The sequence below is a fragment of the Galeopterus variegatus genome, unplaced genomic scaffold, assembly GCF_000696425.1.
Source record: "Galeopterus variegatus unplaced genomic scaffold, G_variegatus-3.0.2 Scaffold14, whole genome shotgun sequence".
NCBI lineage: Eukaryota > Metazoa > Chordata > Mammalia > Dermoptera > Cynocephalidae > Galeopterus > Galeopterus variegatus.
The window spans coordinates 1,183,517-1,201,135 of record NW_007726125.1 but is presented as its reverse complement, the minus strand read 5'-3'; the positions used below and the strand labels follow the sequence as shown (position 1 = coordinate 1,201,135).

Here is a 17,619-nt window from a genome sequence, read left to right as displayed (position 1 = left end):
AATTGTTAATAAAGCTTTTTATCTATATTTTTCCTTCTAGGAAAGTTGTTCATCAGACCTGGGGCAAGGGCCAAACCTTACATGTTGTTGTCTTTATCATTGGGTTTTCTGCCTTAGAAACAAAACTGTTGAGGAGCCACTAGTGATTTGGATTGTAAAGACTGAGATATCTGACTAGTGTAGACTGTGATTCACTTGTTGAGCTCTCTTTAAATCTGCTCCATTCATAAGTTCATTTTAGGAAAGGCCATGAATAGCAGTTTTGAAAACGTTTTTCCTGTAGAGCTTTCTTACTTTATAGTTATTCTTGATGTCCTATATAGTAATAATAATGTTTACTGAGTGTGTTTTGTATACCAGGTACTGTGTTAAGTGCTTTCCATGTATTATCTCATTAAATCCTATTTATAACAACCCTAAGAGGTAGATACCATTTTATCCCATTTTACTTGAGGAATCTGTTTTCTTCTCTGAGTTATGGAAAGGTGCTTAACTTGCTTGACTGGGTCTTAATTTTCTTCTGTAGAAGAAGAAATCAACAACATGAAGATTGAACTGGAGAAGTATGGGATTCAGATGCCTGCCTTCAGCAAAATCGGGGGTATACTGGCTAATGAACTCTCAGTGGATGAAGCTGCATGTAAGAAAGAAATTTTGTGGGTTTAAATGGGATTGTTGCTAGTATTTCTAATAATTAATACTATAGTGATGATCTTGGACATTATGAATTTTGCTTGCAAGTTTAAGTATGTAGATGTAGTTTTAAACACTTCTGTTAGTCTGCCATACTACTGTTATTGGGAAATAAGTGATTGATTTTGATTAAAATAAAAGCATGTAGGATGTAATTTTACATTTCAGTGCCTTTTTGAGTTTTTTATTTTTTTACGGTATTTACTTGGTAATTAAAGGTGAACATCTCCATAGCAAATGCTGCTTACAAGGCTCTCTTATGAATATTTTTCCCTGTGAGATTCCAAATTCAGCATCCCAAATGTAGATTACAGGAGGACTTGGGCTTTGTGCCTCATAAGGAAGAGACTATCCTAATAGGAACCAGGGAGCCATTCTTCCAACTCCAATTGTTATTTCTCTATGAAAAGGAGCCTCTCTATGTAATAGTGGGTTGCAATGTTGTTTTGTATGTGATGTACATTTTTTACTCCACATAATCTCAGTGTTCTGTGCTGTGAAATTTTTCTTTTAGTACATGCTGCTGTTATTGCTATTAATGAAGCTGTTGACCGTAGAATTCCTGCCGACACGTTTGCAGCTTTGAAAAATCCCAATGCCATGCTTGTAAATCTTGAAGAGCCCTTGGCGTCCACTTACCAGGATGCACTTTACCAGGCCAAACAGGACAAAATGACAAATGCTAAAAACAGGGTAAAATGAAAGATCTTTCTAATTAATTCATATTTCATTGTTTGATACGACTCCATTTTAAAGGTCAGTTTTATTGAGATATAATTTACATATAGTAAATTTACCCATTTTAAGTGTACAGTCTGAGTGTTGACAAATGTATATGGTGTATTAACCATCACCCCAAAAAGTTCCCTAGTGCCCTTTTGCGGTCAATCTCTGTCTCCCTCCAACTCCCTGCTTCTGATCCAGGCAACTACCAATCTGTTTCATATCACTATAGTTTACCTTTTTTAGACTTTTGTATAAATGGAGTTACACAGTGTGTAGTCTTTTTGGTATTACACTCCATTTTGACCTATACTTTCTTCTTGAATTTTGTGCAAACGGTGTTCTGGAGTGTGGCCATTAAAAATTAATAGTGCCCTTTTAAAAGATGATCTCAAAATATTAATAAAGCCCTCTTCCTTTCCCAGTTTCTCTGGGGTGAGATGTTTGTTTACTATTGTTACAGGTATGTGGAAGTTCATTGAATGATTCTGACTTGAAAAAACTGAAGCAAAGAATCTCATTTAAGACTTTTCACAAACTTATTCATCCCTTGTTGAATTGAAATGTCTCAGTTTTGGGGGCATGTGTTCAGACAACAAAATGAAAGTAACCCCGCTCTCAGAACATTCTTTGTATCTCTTACCATAGAGCAGGGATTTCAGCACCTAGAATAGGTGCCAAACTGGCCTGCAGGCAAGTAGCTGCTACCATGCTCCTGCCCACGTCAGCAGTGAGAGGCTCCAAGGTTGCATATCTGCTTGTGCCCCTTCCACTCAGGTCTAAGGCAAGGATGTGGGCCCTCAGCCCCGCTGCCTCATAAGTGAGTAGGGGAGGGTTCATCCAGTGCCTCCATCTGTTGCCCAGCTCTGGAAGAACTGCTGTGCTTGTGGTTAACAAGTGGATCTGCTTTTTACGTTTTTAGTTATAGTCCTGTAGCATTCTGCTTTGTTCTTTATAAAGGGTTTTAAGCCACACCCGTACTTGCTCTTGGTTCTGTTATGGTGGGGGAGGAACACTAATGTATTGCTGTGGTCTTCTTAGAGACCTGAGCTAATTTACCCTTTTTACTCATCCTCAGACAGAAAACTCTGAGAGAGAAAGGGACGTTTATGAGGAGCTGCTCACTCAAGCTGAAATTCAAGGCAATATAAACAAAGTTAATAGTAAGTATGTTCCTGAGTCCGGCACCTCAGGGGATATTGCAGAATAATGTGAGTGTTGATCTATTCTTGGACTTATGGCAAGGCTTAATTTACTTATTTTAGACATTAGTGGATTTGGAGAACTATTGCTTATTACAGTCTTTTGTGTTCCTCTGCTTCTGTTTCAGTTATCATTGTCTTCAGGCCGGCCCTCATTCTTGCATCTACAGTAGCTTCTGGACTTGTCTTTTTGGCTATAGTTTCACTCTTTCACCCTTTGTTACACACTTTTTAAGACATTTATTTTCCTATTTTTAAAGTGACATTATAGTATTGTTTTTTTCTTTTAAAGAAAAATGCAAGCTATCTAGAAGTAAACAAAAATTAGACCCCCAATGACATTTTTGTGCGTGTCCTTCAAACATATATTTAAAGAAAAAGATGATACTTTTTTTTATTGCTATTTATATATGAGTGTTACACACTTTTGAGAAATTAATTTCTTGAAAGTATCATTTTCATTTTGTCACTCTCTGCTAAAGAACCTGCATTGGCTCCTTATTACTTGCCAAAGTGCAGATCCCTAGCCTAATGGAGTTTTTTTTTTTTCTTTTTGTCTTTTCCGTGACCGGAAAGGGGATCGCAACCCTTGGTGTGGTGTCGCCCACACCGCGCTCAGCCAGTGAGCGCACCAGTCATCCCTATATAGGATCCGAACCCGCGGCGGGAGCGTCGCTGCGCTCCCAGCGCCGCACTCTCCTGAGTGTGCCATGGGCTCGGCCCCTAATGGAGTTTTTTATGCAATAAGTCATTCATACAGCTCTCTGTAGACATTCATTTGCCTAATTGTCTCCCATATTCATTCTACTAATTTCATGACTCATGAAGAATCTGGCTCTGAAGTGGTATGGATCAGGGATTTGAACTCTTGTCCTTCTATTAATAACTGTGTGACACTGGGCACCTGCAGCAGATCTGTTCTGCAGATAGTATGAGATAATATACATAAATTGCCTGGTATTTAGTAAGTACTCAATAAACATTAGTATTATTATCATCATCACTTTGTTAATCATGTGATCTCCCCACTGTAATGCCCTCATGCCTCATCCTTTACCTAATCCATTTGTAATCCATTATTCAAAATCCAGCTCAATTTTCACCTCAATGCCTATCCCAGTTCACAATATACTTGTCTTTCAAATCTCTTCTAGCATATATAGGGTAAGCCATACAATTTTGCACTTAATTATATATTGTCTTGTATTGCTTACTCTTTGTTTCTAACATCTTTATAAACTTTGTTTCTAACATCTTTATAAAAGAAGTTGAGATTACTTCTTCTTTTGAAATCCTCATAATTCCTAGCATAGGATTAGAGTCACCAAAAGAACTAAGTTTGATTTTAGCCAGTTGTGCAAGCTTGATCTTGTTTTGCTCAAGATAAGAGGAAGTAGTCAGTGTCCTTATTGTTCCTTTAGAACTACTAATTTCTCATTTGAACTAATATTCTTACTAGATATGATTTTACCAACTCCAGATGACATGGAGTTCTAAATCTTGACCAAGTTTTTTTGTATTCTGTTACATTCTGATTCATTTAGGATAATGACCTTCTATGGGTGATTTTTTTTTTTTTTTTTTGTCCTTTTTGAGACCAGCTGCACCGCGCTCAGCCAGTGAGCGCTGTGAGTGCACCGGTCATCCCTATATAGGATCCGAACCCGCGGCTGCACTCTCCCTAGTGTGCCACGGGCTTGGCCCCAAGTATGGGTGATTTATTGTGCTGAATATAGCTGAATATATATGCATACTTAAGTCAGCAAATATAAACTGGAGTGTCCTTATCTTTAGTTCTGTGTGTGAGAAGAAAGTTTAGCACATTTCTTTGTTGCATAGAGTGCATAAATTACTTTTTGTTTTACTAAGGGATTTTTTTCTACTATATTGGTTGAGATTTTATAACCTTTATAGCTTTACCTTGTTAATTATATGAGAATCAGTTATAAACATGTAAGCAAACAACCATACATATATATTCTATTTTTTTGTGGCTGGCCAATTCTGGGAACCAAATCCTTGACCTTGGTGTTATAACACTGCACTGTAACCAACCGAACTAACCAGCCAGCCTCTCATATGTATATATTCTTAAAGTATTCTATTCATATTCTCACATGGTCAGAGGAAAAAAATAATGTACATTCCATAAAATATCTTTCAATGTGGTGGGAAAGGTAGACATGGAAATAAGTAACTTCAAGACACCTTGATTAGAATGAAGTACCAAAGGTGTGTGAGATTCAGCCATTGAATAAAGAAGGGAATGATGACTTCTGCTTGGACGTTTGGGCAGGTTTTCAGTGTACATGGATCTTCACTGGGATTCTTAGGATAGATAAGAGTATGCAGATAAGGTAGAATTCCCGACAGAGGGACGGTCTTTTCTTGATTGGAGAGAAAGTCTGAGGCAAGGGCAAGTTGTGTGCTAGGAAAATAAAGGGACTTTGAGTCTTAGGCATTATCTTAATGTAGTTATAGGTAAGATTCTTTCCTTAGGGCACTGACACAGCCTCAGAAGCAAACTGCTGGCCAAATAGTGAAAAACCAGAAAAAATTATTTTACTTTTTTGTTAAGTAGAAATGGAAAATTAGAGTTAGATAACATTCAGTGGGCAAAAATATTTAAATAATCTAAACTTGGGGCCGGCCCTGTGGCGCACTGCTACAGTGCACCGCTTGGGAGTGCGGGGGCGCTCCCGCCGAGGGTTCGGATCCCACATACAGACCGGTTCCCGCTCACTGGCTGAGCGAGGTGCAGGCGCAGCACCGAGGGTTGCGATCCCATTGCCGGTCCTGGTCTGGTACGGGCGTGACACTGAGGGTTGCGATCCGTTGCCGGACATGAAAAAAGACAAAAAAAGGAAAAAATAAATAAATAAAAATAAAAAAAATAATAATAAAATAAATAATCTAAACTTAGTCATCTTTGCAATATAAATGTTAGGAGACGTTCATTTATATATTTTTTAAGTAATAAGTAGTAAGTTTATGCCTCTACAATAAGCATAACTGACTAGATGCTTTTGTACATAGATACTCTGAGATTCTGCAGTGCTTAGATAGAGAAAGTCTGGATGTTATCTATATTGATTTTGTTTTCTGTCCCCAACTACTATGAAAGTTCCACGAAGATAAAATATTTGTCTTTTTTTGTTTGTTTGCTGCTATATTTACAGCACATAGCAGATCCTCAGTAAATATTGTTGAAGGAATGGATGGTTAGTTGGCTAACAGTCACGTATACATGTGGCCATGACTTAAGAAGCCACCACCTTGGTACAATCATCAGTTAGTTGAATTGCAGGCATAATCATTAGGAAGAAATAAAGTCTCTTAGGAGCCTACTGTGAGACCACAAATTCATACAGTTTTTTTACCCTTTACTTCCTTTTACCTCTTGGTTTTATTTATCAGTTCTATTCTTCCCCATTGCCCGCACCTACCATTTTCTAGTTTATTTGAGACTTTATTTTCCCTTGGGCTATTTTGTTTTTCTTTCTAACAGCTTACTTTAGTTTTCTTTTTGTGTTTTTTACTAATAAAAACATTTAAAGTTGATAAGTACTGCTATGCCCCAAATATTTTGATTTTTAGTATTTTATTGATTTCTTTTTGCTACTTTGGTGATAAAAATCAGATGTTCATCCCAGGGAGGGTAGGGAGTGAATGGACCCCATTTTCTCTTCTAAAAATAGGGAAACTGAAAATAAGAGAGCAATTATTATTCCCCAGTGGCTATCATTTCTGAAATCAGAAATTACCTTATTCTGACTTTCAACCTAATAATACCTTATTTATTTTACAGTATACAAGGTGGTTTCATTGTATGATTTCATTTAATCTTAAAAATGACCCCTTTTGGAAAGGCATTTATTATCCTTTTCAGATGAAGGAATGTCTGAGTTTTCACTGTCAGATGTTATATGAAAGAGCTTGTGAGACCTCAGACTAAAAGTAGAGAATATTGAGAAGGGGAAGACAGCCCCTTCCACTCTTCATAGGTTGGACCACCCTGGATGTCTGGGCACTGACTGCTGTGGGTGAAATGTATTCAGGAGATATGAGGATAATAAATGGGTTCAAAATGATGCTATATAAGAAATGGTTGAAGGAACTAAAGCTGTTAGTGTTACAGGAAGGGAGGGATGGATGTATTCAGTGTGAACTCTAGGGTGGGAGCTTTAAAATTTTTTTTGAAACAAAATTGTCCAAAGATATAGTAAGTTGCCATGGGGATACTTTTTCTTGTTTAGTAGCCTGTAAGCATAATATGGACAACTATTTGGTATTTTAGAGGGAATTTAGGCATCATATTGGTCTGGATTGGTGGCTCTTATATTCTTACCCATATTGGTGCCAACCTATCTGCATCTAGAAGCAAGTAGGCCTAGGATGTGGCCCAGGAATCTGTATGAAATATGATGAACAGCCTGGTTGGGAAACCCTGGACTTGATGACTTTAAAGTTCTCTTCTAATCTCACGATCTTACTTCTGAGATAGTACAGAATAAAGGCTTAATTATACTTCTTTAATCTGGAACTGAGATTTGTTTTGGGGAAGGAAAAATATTCTAGGCTATTATGTTTATATAGTTTTTTCTTAAGCTTTTGCCTTTTTCCCTCCTCAGCATTTTCTGCATTAGCAAATATTGACCTGGCTTTAGAGCAGGGAGCTGCACTGGCCTTGTTCAAGGCTTTGCAGTCACCAGCTCTGGGTCTTCGAGGACTGCAGCAACAGAATAGTGACTGGTACTTGAAGCAGCTCCTGAGTGATAAACAGCAGAAGAGACAGGTAAAAATACTCTGGTTTGGATCTGTAAGAGTTTGTATATATCCATTTGACTTCCGTGCTGTCATTCATTCATCCATCCATTTATTCATTCATCTATTTTTTTGCAGCTGGCTTTGACCTTGGTGTTATCAGCACCATGCTCTAATGAAGTGAGCTAGCCCCCTACTTTTTTTTTTTCAAAGATCTCAATTGACTTTATTGCAATTCTAGAATCAGGCAACACATTATTCAATAAAATAGAAAAAATGGTTCCTCCCGTGCTGTTATTGAAAGATATTTGTGTGGCCTTTTTTTCCTAGGATAACTTTTACTCCTGATATAAAAAAATTTTTTTATCCTCAGGTAAAATATATATATTGTCTTCAGCTCTCTTTTGCATTTACATCTGTGAGTCCTCTTTTAACATTAAATACCCCCCACCCCGCTGCCCAATCTAACCACCCCTTCATAACAGCCATCCCCCTTTCTACCTGACTAAAAGCCATTGGAGAAAACCTGAATATTTTTTACATTTCTTACTTCAGGAATTTCCACTTTTAAAAAACCACACCTCATTAGTTTCCTCTGGCCAACACTGGGAAAGTACTTAATGTGCAGTAAAGGTAGGTGATGTGGGATTGTACTTCATGGTTTTTTTAGAACAAACTTGAGGGACTTTCTTTTTTTTGTATACGCATTATAAATTCCCAGCATATGTTGGTCAGAGTAAGCAGCATTAATTTGCTAATGATTTTGTAGACATTTTCTCTCAGAACACTTTGATGCTTTTCACAAAATATTTTTTTAAATGTAGTGGTATCTGGAAAGTCAATCTAGCCCAGATTTGGCAAGGGCTTTTGGCTCTAGCTAGGGCTGCCACTTGGCTGCATGTAGCCTGGAGCTGACACTTAGGTCTGCTTTTTCTCTATCCCTTGTGACTGCTATTGGACATGAAAACTATAAGGTCTGGATACAGGCATAAGTAATCTTTACATAAATGTTGTTTGCTTTTCTCAGAGTGGACAGGCTGATCCCCTGCAGAAAGAGGAGCTTCAGTCTGGAGTGGATGCTGCAAACACTGCTGCTCAGCAATATCAGAGAAGTAATAGTCCTCTCAGCTGGGTGTTCATTGACATGTTTAGTAGACAAAGGAAGTTATGGCTTTGCCATACAAAGGTCTGAGGTTAGCACCTGTCACCCCTCAGCACAAGCCTACTAGCCATAATCAACTACCAGGTACGTTTGATTGCAGTAGGTTCCTCCAGTTATAAAAGTAGAACTGGAGTAAATATAGGCTCACTTTGGCTAGTAAGCACTTCAAGATTGGTTAGGGAAATATCTGGAGGTGGAGAGACTAAAGGTATTGGTAAGATTTGGATGGTGAAAAAGAAGAGAGAAAAATGTTCCTAATGAGGGACAATAAGAGTAAAAGGAAGTGGAAACAAAGGTACAGACAGTGAAAGACGTATTCCAGGAACAGTGGTTAGAATAAAATTTTTGTAGGTGTTTTGGGCTGAGTTGTATAAGATAAAAATGTTGGAAAGATTGTGGAAATCTGAATGGCAGCTTAAGTGCTCTTTTGTCTGTCAGGCTGTAGGGGAAGGAAGAGATGTTTTAGGTAGAGTAGTGGTGACATACGGAATGAATTGAGTGGAAAGAAAATATATGGGTGAAGAGAACAGTTAGGAAGCTGCTTTTTTTAAAAAAGTTTTATTGTGATATGGCTCACATACCATACCGTTTATCCTTCATACAAAGGAAGCTGCTTTTTAAAGATCAAAGTTCAACTTCAGACTTCATGGCTGATAGTTTATCCACAGACTATAACTTCCTTCTGTGAAAGTTGGCACCTCCTTCCCATCAGGGATCTTTAAGCTTTCTGCATTTCTGACCTCCTGTTTCTACACAGGATTGGCAGCAGTGGCAGCAATTAATGCTGCAATCCAGAAGGGCGTTGCTGAGAAGACTGTTATAGAACTAATGAATCCTGAAGCCCAGCTGCCCCAGGTGTATCCATTTGCTGCTGATCTTTATCAGAAGGAGCTGGCTACCCTGCAGCAACAGAGTCCTGAAGTAAGTTTACTGAATCTGTCCTGTTTGTGAGCAAAGTGGGGTAGAAGTGAATTTAATACCCACTTGTTAGTCTGGTTAGATAGAAGTTTTTTCCAGAAATTTAGTCATCTTAAACTTCTAACTCTGCTGGTATTCGAGAATGTCTTTCCTTACTGTTTTTCCCTCTCCCTTTCTGTACAGCATAGCCTCACCCATCCGGAGCTCTCTGTTGCAGTGGAGATGTTGTCATCAGTGGCCCTAATCAACAGGGCATTGGAATCAGGAGACATGAATACAGTGTGGAAGCAGCTGAGCAGTTCAGTTACAGGCCTTACCAATATTGAGGAAGAAAACTGTCAGAGGTGGGTGCCCAGAGTGAACGGATTGAATCCACGACATAGCTGTTTCCTCTATCTTTCATGTGTCAACACTCCTATTTTATTCATAGGCCTGATGACTTTAGTGTGGTCATCCTTTTTTTTTTTGTTCTACTTTAATTCATTTTATTTTTTATTGTGCTGAAGGATTTACAGTACACTGTAGATACGACATTCTGCTCCTAAATATATAAGTATGCTTATTTAAATTTGTTACATAGCCAAAATAACACTATCTCGTGTCTTGACAAAATTAATAATACTACTTTAATATCATCTAAACCTAGTCCATTTCCATTCATCTTCAGTTCCAAAACTGTCCTTAACAAACCTTTGTTCAAACCAGGATCCAGTCCAGGACCAGGTGTTAGATCTGGCTGTGTGTCCCTTAGATATCTTTTAATCTAGAACTGTCCCTTTCTTCATGCCACTGACTTGTTAAAGAGATGGTGCCAATTGTCCTATAAAATGTCCCATCTTATGGATGGTTCTGGTTGTTTTCTCGTAGGTGGCTTATTCCTGTAAATTGGATAGTAGATCTAAAGGCTTGTCATGATTCAGTTCAACATTTTTGGTGATGTGTTTTTCATATTGCCTCAGACCAAAAGACGTATGAAATGTACTTTTCCCACCATTAGAGATACTGAGGTTGATCCCTGGGTTAGGGAGGCAGCTTATATATTTATTTTTTCCTTATCACCAGAACATCATCTTTCTTTTGCGCCTTTTGCATCATCAAAATATCCAGTTCCCCATTAACCATTCACCTAATAATTTTAACCCCAGTTGATAATCTTTGCCTAAATCAATATTTTCATTGAGTTGCTGAAGGATGCTTTGTTGATTTATCATTCCTTCTACCTTTATTAGCTCTTGTGGGGCCTTTTTTTTCTTGTCTTTAGAGGAATTGCTTGAGCATCTGCCTCTGATTCTAGGGTTGGTCTTACCTGGAATTTAGAATATGTACCAGGTTATTGAGAATAAGTGATTTTCTTGCATTTTACACTTTGTTTAAGGCAACTCCCAAAACTGGCCTGTAGAAAACAGTTGGGGTACCCTAGGGATCTTTGTACTTTGCTCCTTCATGTTCTCATTCCTGTCCTCCGTAATAATTCTGAAGATCCTGTATTTCTTTTTAATACTGTATTCTTTGTTGGGGGGCTGGGGCAGGTATCTCGATGAGTTGATGAAACTGAAAGCTCAGGCACATGCAGAGAATAATGAATTTATTACATGGAATGACATCCAAGCTTGTGTGGACCATGTGAACCTGGTGGTGCAAGAGGAACATGAGAGTGAGTAATCTTCCTGTCCCCCCCAAATAATATCATTATCAAAGATGGTGTGATTCCATGAACTGGTTCTAAATACCACTCCTAGAAGAATTATTGAGTGAGAGACTGAAAAATATATAACTCAGAAAGCTTAGGTTGGATATTGTCAAAATACCAGGCAATTGCTGTAATTAGGTATGTATCTAATAAAAACTAAATTTAGGGGGGCAGAGAATTGAACATAATCTGTTATTTTAAAATGTTGTCATAACAAGTAGTTCTGACAGTAACTACCAGGAATTAGGTCAAATTGCATAGGTTGAAGGCACAAGACTCCTCTTACTTCAGGCACTAGCCACAAGCTCAAGGATTCCCAGGTTACTGCACTTCTGAACAACTAGCTGCAAATTCAGAGGTTCCCTCTGTCCCCTCAGGTTCAATAATTTGCTAGAATGACTCACAGAACTCAGGAAAGTGTGACTTGTGATTACAGTTTTATTATAAAGGATGTAAATCAGGACCAGCTGAAAGAGACCCATAGGGCAATGTCTGGGAAGATCTCAAATACTAAGTTTCTGTGTCCTCAAGGATGTGTCACCCTCCTGGCATATTGCTATGTATCACCAACCAGGGAAGCTCACCTGAGCTTTGGGTGTCCAAAGTTTCTATTTGGGCTTCATTATATACCATGATTAAATTATTGGCCATGTCATTAAACTCAGTTTTTTCAGTCTGCCTCTGCTCCTTGGAGATCTGGAGGGCTAGGCTAATATCACATGCCTGTAAGCCCCAATCTTATAATCACCTGGTTGATCTTTCCAGCATGGCCTGCCCCCATCCTGAAACTATGTAGAAGCCCATGAGGAGTCATTAGTTAGCATAAATTCAGGTATGGTCTGAGGGGTCCACCGTGAATAACAATGACACACCTATCGCTCTGAATAACTCCAAGGGTTTTAGAGGCTCCCTCCCAGAAACCAAGGGCAAAGACCAGCCAAATTTTTTGTTACACAACAGAGTCCTTACAAAAATAGCACAGTAGTACCTGAGGAATGAACATTTCGAATTTTAATTTGTGTTTTATGTGAGAAATATTCAACTGATTTAGTGGGAAGAGCCTTGCCTTGGAGTGGGGAGCCCTGGGCTCGAATATTCCATCTGCCACTTGTCTGCTGTGTAATGTTGGAGAAAAGGTCCCTAAGTCTTGTCTTCTGTAAAATGTTGAATTAGGTGACTTCTCAAGATCTCTTGAACTCCTACTTTTTGTGAATCAAGAATGGTTTTGATCACACATTTGAATGTACCTGACAGCTATCCTACAAAGCCCATTTCATCAAAATCCTTATCACTTTTAAGTCAGAGTAATTAAAAATGAAATAAAAGGACTTGAGCAAATTCAATAGGGATATGTGAATACGAGGGAGTTTAGACAAAACAAACACTAAATTATTAAAAAAACAGTGCTGCTTAATGAATGACAAATTGTAGTATAAATCAGGACTACTTTCAGGTCGATTTATGATTAGTCAGCCTATTTTAAAATTGATTTGTTCGCCAGACACAAAAGGCCACACAGTGTGTGATTCCATTTACGTGAAATGTCCAGAACAGGCCAATCCACAGGGACAGAAAGTGGGTTCATGGGCCGGCCTGTGGCTCACTCGGGAGAGTGCGGTGCTGATAACACCAAGGCCACGGGTTCGGATCCTATACAGGGATGGCCGGTTCGCTCACTGGCTGAGCGTGGTGCTGACAACACCAAGTCAAGGGTTGAGATCCCCTTACCGGTCATCTTAAAAAATAATAATAATAAAATAAATAAATAAATAAAATTGATTTGTTTATGTAGTTTCCTAATTAAAAAAATAATTTTTTGTCTCTTTATATTTAGGGATTTTAGCCATTGGTTTAATTAATGAAGCCCTGGATGAAGGTGATGCCCAAAAGACTCTGCAGGCCCTGCAGATTCCTGCAGCTAAACTTGAGGGAGTCATTGCAGAAGTGGCCCAGCATTACCAAGACACACTGATTAGAGCAAAGAGAGAGAAAGCTCAGGTAAGTGGTATCAGAATTGTTCCTTTCTGTTTAGAGCACTTCAAATCTCCTAGAAGAAAGATAGAGGTAGGGATGTCTCTGTTTATTCACTAAATGAATACTTCCTGTGCACCCTTAGATTCAGAGCACTGGAGTGACACAAAAATATGAGAGACCATAGACTCTACCTTCTAGGAGCTCATGCTGTTTTACAGATTTGGGTTTTTGTTCTTTGTTGTTAATTGTAGATACATCTCTTATGTACCTTTAAGTAAATTTTTTATGGAAATACTAGATCCAGAAAAGTGCACAAGTCATAAGTATACAGTTGCATAAATTTTAAAACGTGAACATACCTGTGTAATTGGTGTTCAGATTTTAGAAAGCATTACCAGCACGCCAGAAGCCTCCCTCATGACCCTTTCATCCTTATGCACCCTCCATTTGGTGGTAACTGCTGTCCTGATTTCTAACACCACAGTTCACTTTGCCCATTTTTGAGCTGTATTTAAGTTGGATCATAGATTACATGCTTTTTTTGTGTGTCTGGCTTCTTTTCCCCAGCGTACTGTTAGTGATATTCGTCCATGTGGTTGCATGTAGCAATGGTTTGTTCATTCTCATTATTGTTTACTGTTCAATGTGTGGTGGAGTTTCAGTTGTTTCCTACTTTTTGGCTATTGTATACATTGTTTCTATGAATATTCCAGTACATGTCTTTTGGTTAAAATATGTATGCATTTCTATTAGGTATATGTTTAGAAGTCGAATTAGTGAGTCATAGGGAATACATATAGGTTTATCTTCTGTAGATAATACCATAAAGTTTTTTTTTATAACAGCTTTATCGAGATCTAATTCACATACAATTCACCATTTTAAAGTATACAATTCAATGGTTTTTAGTATACGTATAGAATTGTGCAACCTCCACCACAATTTTAGAGCATTTTTACCACCCCAAAAAGAAACCTTGTACCCATTAGTAGTCACTCCTTATTTTCCTCAATCTCTCCCAGCCCTACTGTCTACAACTGTCTGTGGATTTGTCTTTTCTGAATATGTCATATAAATAGAATCATGCAATATGTGGTCCTTTGTTACTGGCTTCTTTCATTTAGCTTGATTTATCCAAGTCATAGCATGTGTAAATACTTCATTTCTTTTTGTTGCTGAATGATATTCCATTGTATGGCCATACCACATTTTATTTATCCGTTCATGAGTTGAAAGACAAGTGGATTATTTCCACTTCGTGGCTATTAGGAATAATGCTGCTATGAACATAAAGTTTTTCCAAGTAATTGTAACACAAACCTTTTTTTTTTTTTTAAGAGTTTATCTTGTTTCCTAGCTAGTTTGTTGAGGAAACTAAGATTTGTTCCTCTTTATGTTGTTGCTGTCTAGGAACTTGACTTTTATGTAGTAGGTTCTCATATACTAGTTACATGATTAATTTAAGCATAATTACATCTTTTTTTTTTTTTTATTGTAATTGATCTCCTTTTAAGTTCTTTCTAAGTAACAACAACCAGTTAGGGAGAACCATAGCTTGCTTAGAAAATCCCTAATGTGAGGTTTTGTGGCAAGTGGAAGAGCTAAGAGAAGGTTTTTATTTAGGGGGGTCAGATTCTTTCTGAGAAGCCAGGGGTAGAAAAACAGATGAAGACTTTAGTGTTTTGGAGCCTTTTGTACACTGACACCCATGTGGGCTCTATAAGTTTGGGTTAGGGGTAGAGGAGTTGTGAGTAATATAATGTTGACAGATCTTTGATTCCGTTGCCATGAGAGTAGTTGACATTACCATGTCCTAATCATGTAAATGTAGTGTCTGATAGTACCAGATTTCATTTAAGAGGCACACTGTTGTGCAGAATGTCACTTGATCCTGTGGAGAGGCATCGAATCACAACTTCTATTTCAAAGCCAGGAAATTGAGACAAAGGGATCAACTGATTTCACATAGGTAAGAAGTAAGTTGGCTCTAGGAAGCTGGAAGTGGATGTCCTAGTCTTCATTTTATTGGATCATTATTGGATCAGAGCTTCTCAAATTTGAACACTTTAAAAATTCAGTTTAAAAATACAGATTTCTGGGCCACCCCGTGGCTCACTTGGGAGAGTGTGGTGCTGATAGTGCCGAGGCCATGGGTTCGGATCCCATATAGGGATGGCCGGTGCACTCACTGGCTGAGCGTGATGCTGACAACACCAAGCCAAGGGTTACGATCCTCTTACTGGTCAAAAAAAAAAAAAAATACAGATTTCTAAACTTTAACACTAATTCTACTGATAGAATCTCTAATGAGGCTGTGTAGGCCAGTGGTAGTAGTGTTTGTTTTTGCAGCCAGGAAAGTCCAAAAGGAGCTTGTATCTGACTGTCAGAGGAGTGGGCTTTGGGAGAATGAGCTAGGCTGGGTCCCTTGTCTAAATAGGAAAGCAGATTGAGGATATAACTTGTAGAGCTCTCGCTTATGCTGTAAGGCTGTCTGCTGCTTTTATTAAGGTCATGGGAATTAAACTTTTAGAGGATGTGACTAGAGTTTGAAGCATTTCCTTTGCTATGGAGTAACTTTTCAGAGTTCATCAAAGGCAGAGGGAGGGGGGTGTCAAAGGAAAATTGCTTAGCACTGCCAGGCCCAGCCATTGGATTTGTCTTTTTTAGGCATCAGATTAGCTTCTGAGTGCCTATGAGCCATCTTGGGAGTGTTTTTAAAAATCATTGTTGTCAAGTTCCAAATTTAGCAAGGAAAAGATCTTAATTGAAGTTTGGTCCGTAGTTTTATTTTCTTGTGATGTCTTTGTGTCTGATTTTGGTATCAGGGTAATACTGGCCTCATAGGTTGAGTTTGGAAGTGTTCTGTCCTTTTCTATATTTTGTAGGAGTTTGTAAAGGATTGATTAGTTCTTTAAACATTTGGTAGAATTCACTAGTGAAGCCATATGGTCCTGAAGGGTTTTTTTGTGGGGTATTTTTCTATTAATTACTTCCATTTGTATACTTCTCTTAGGTGTATTCAGATTTTCTTCAAGTATTCTTTCTGTCCCTTTCTTTCTCCTTGCCTTCTGGAAATTCCATTATACTTGTATTGTTATGATTGATGGTGTCCACAGGTCTCTGAGGTTTTGTCCATTTTTCCACATTCTTTTTTCTTACTGATCTTCAGATCGGGTAATCTCAATTGATCCATCTTCAAGTTTGCTGATCCTTTCTTCTGCTTGCTCGGATCTGCTGCTGTGTCCCTCTAGTGAGCTTTTCATTTCAGTTACTGTACTTTTCAACCCCAGAATTTCATTTTTGGTGTTTTTTAGAAACAGTTTCTATCCCTTTATTGATATTATCTATTTGGCGAGACATTGTTCTCATACTTCTCTTTAGTTCTCTAGATATGAATTCCTTCATTTCTATGAACATATTTAAAATAGCTGACAAAAGTTTTTGTCTATAAATTGAACTTTAGGTTTCCTCAGGGATAATTTCTGTTGTCTGCTTTTTTCCCCCGTGTATGGACTTGCTTTCTTGTTTCTTTGCCTGTCTTGTTTGTTTTGTTTTGTTTTTAAAACTAGGCATTTTAATAATATAATGTGGAAGCCCTGGAGATCAGATTCTACCCCTTTTTGAGGATTTGTTTCTGTCTGTGTTTGTTGTTATTGTTTTTTAGTGACTTTTCTGAATTAATTCTGTAAAGTCTGTATTCTTTGTCATGTGTGTCCACTGAAGTCTCTGGTTAGCTAGTGGTCAGCTAATGATTAGACAGAAGTCTCCTAAATGCCTAGAACCAATAAGGCTCCCAGCCTTTGCTGAGGAGTTCTGTGTGCATATTGGGGCACACTTTCAACACTCAGCCAGGCAGTGTACAATTCTGCCTTAACCTTTACTTCAGGCTTGTCCAGAGCTTCAAGGTCAGCTAGAGATGAGAGCTTAGAGCTTTATCAGATATTTTCTGGACATATGTACAGCCCAGATATGCATCATGGCCTTCTAGATTCCCGTCCCAGGACTATGTCTGATTTTCAAAGCTCTCTGTACATCTCATTTGCCAGCTTTTCCTTCAAAGCTTTTTGGTTAGCCTATTCTTAGCCTAAACTGTTGTCCATCGTCCCGGGCATCCCTGATAGTAAACAGTTGACTCTTACTGTTTTTGACAAATGCCCCTAGAGAAAAAGTCTGTTTGCACTGAGTGAGTTCTTGGTCAGGTCAAATAAAGATAACCTTGTGAGTGTGGTCTTCTAGGGAACCACCAAACAGGTCAACTAATGACAGCTCACCTTCCTTCTTTTGAAGGAAGTTGCGGGGCAGGTGGGATAGGGCAATTTAAAATACCACAAAGTTCAGTTTTTACCAAGATTCAGTTGTTTTTCTTGAATAAACTCTCTTAGATTGCTGCAATCCTTTGGTTAATCTTTTTTTTTTTTTTTTTTTTTTTTTCCGTGTCCGGCAACGGATCGCAACCCCCAGTGTTGCCCCCCCCCCCGCCCCGGGGCCCGCAA

At 38.3% G+C, this 17,619-nt stretch overlaps 1 protein-coding gene across 1 annotated transcript in view; it reads left to right on the top strand.

Annotated features, from left to right (window-relative positions):
* Positions 1–17,619, top strand: part of IQGAP1 (IQ motif containing GTPase activating protein 1) — a 96,067-nt gene that overhangs the window by 41,652 nt on the left and 36,796 nt on the right. Inside the window, exons 7-15 of the mRNA XM_008565351.1 lie at positions 527–640; positions 1,208–1,386; positions 2,495–2,579; positions 7,250–7,413; positions 8,410–8,494; positions 9,302–9,465; positions 9,646–9,806; positions 10,992–11,116; positions 12,987–13,150. Of these exons, the coding sequence (XP_008563573.1) occupies positions 527–640; positions 1,208–1,386; positions 2,495–2,579; positions 7,250–7,413; positions 8,410–8,494; positions 9,302–9,465; positions 9,646–9,806; positions 10,992–11,116; positions 12,987–13,150 (1,241 nt within the window). The remainder of the gene's footprint in view (positions 1–526; positions 641–1,207; positions 1,387–2,494; positions 2,580–7,249; positions 7,414–8,409; positions 8,495–9,301; positions 9,466–9,645; positions 9,807–10,991; positions 11,117–12,986; positions 13,151–17,619) is intronic.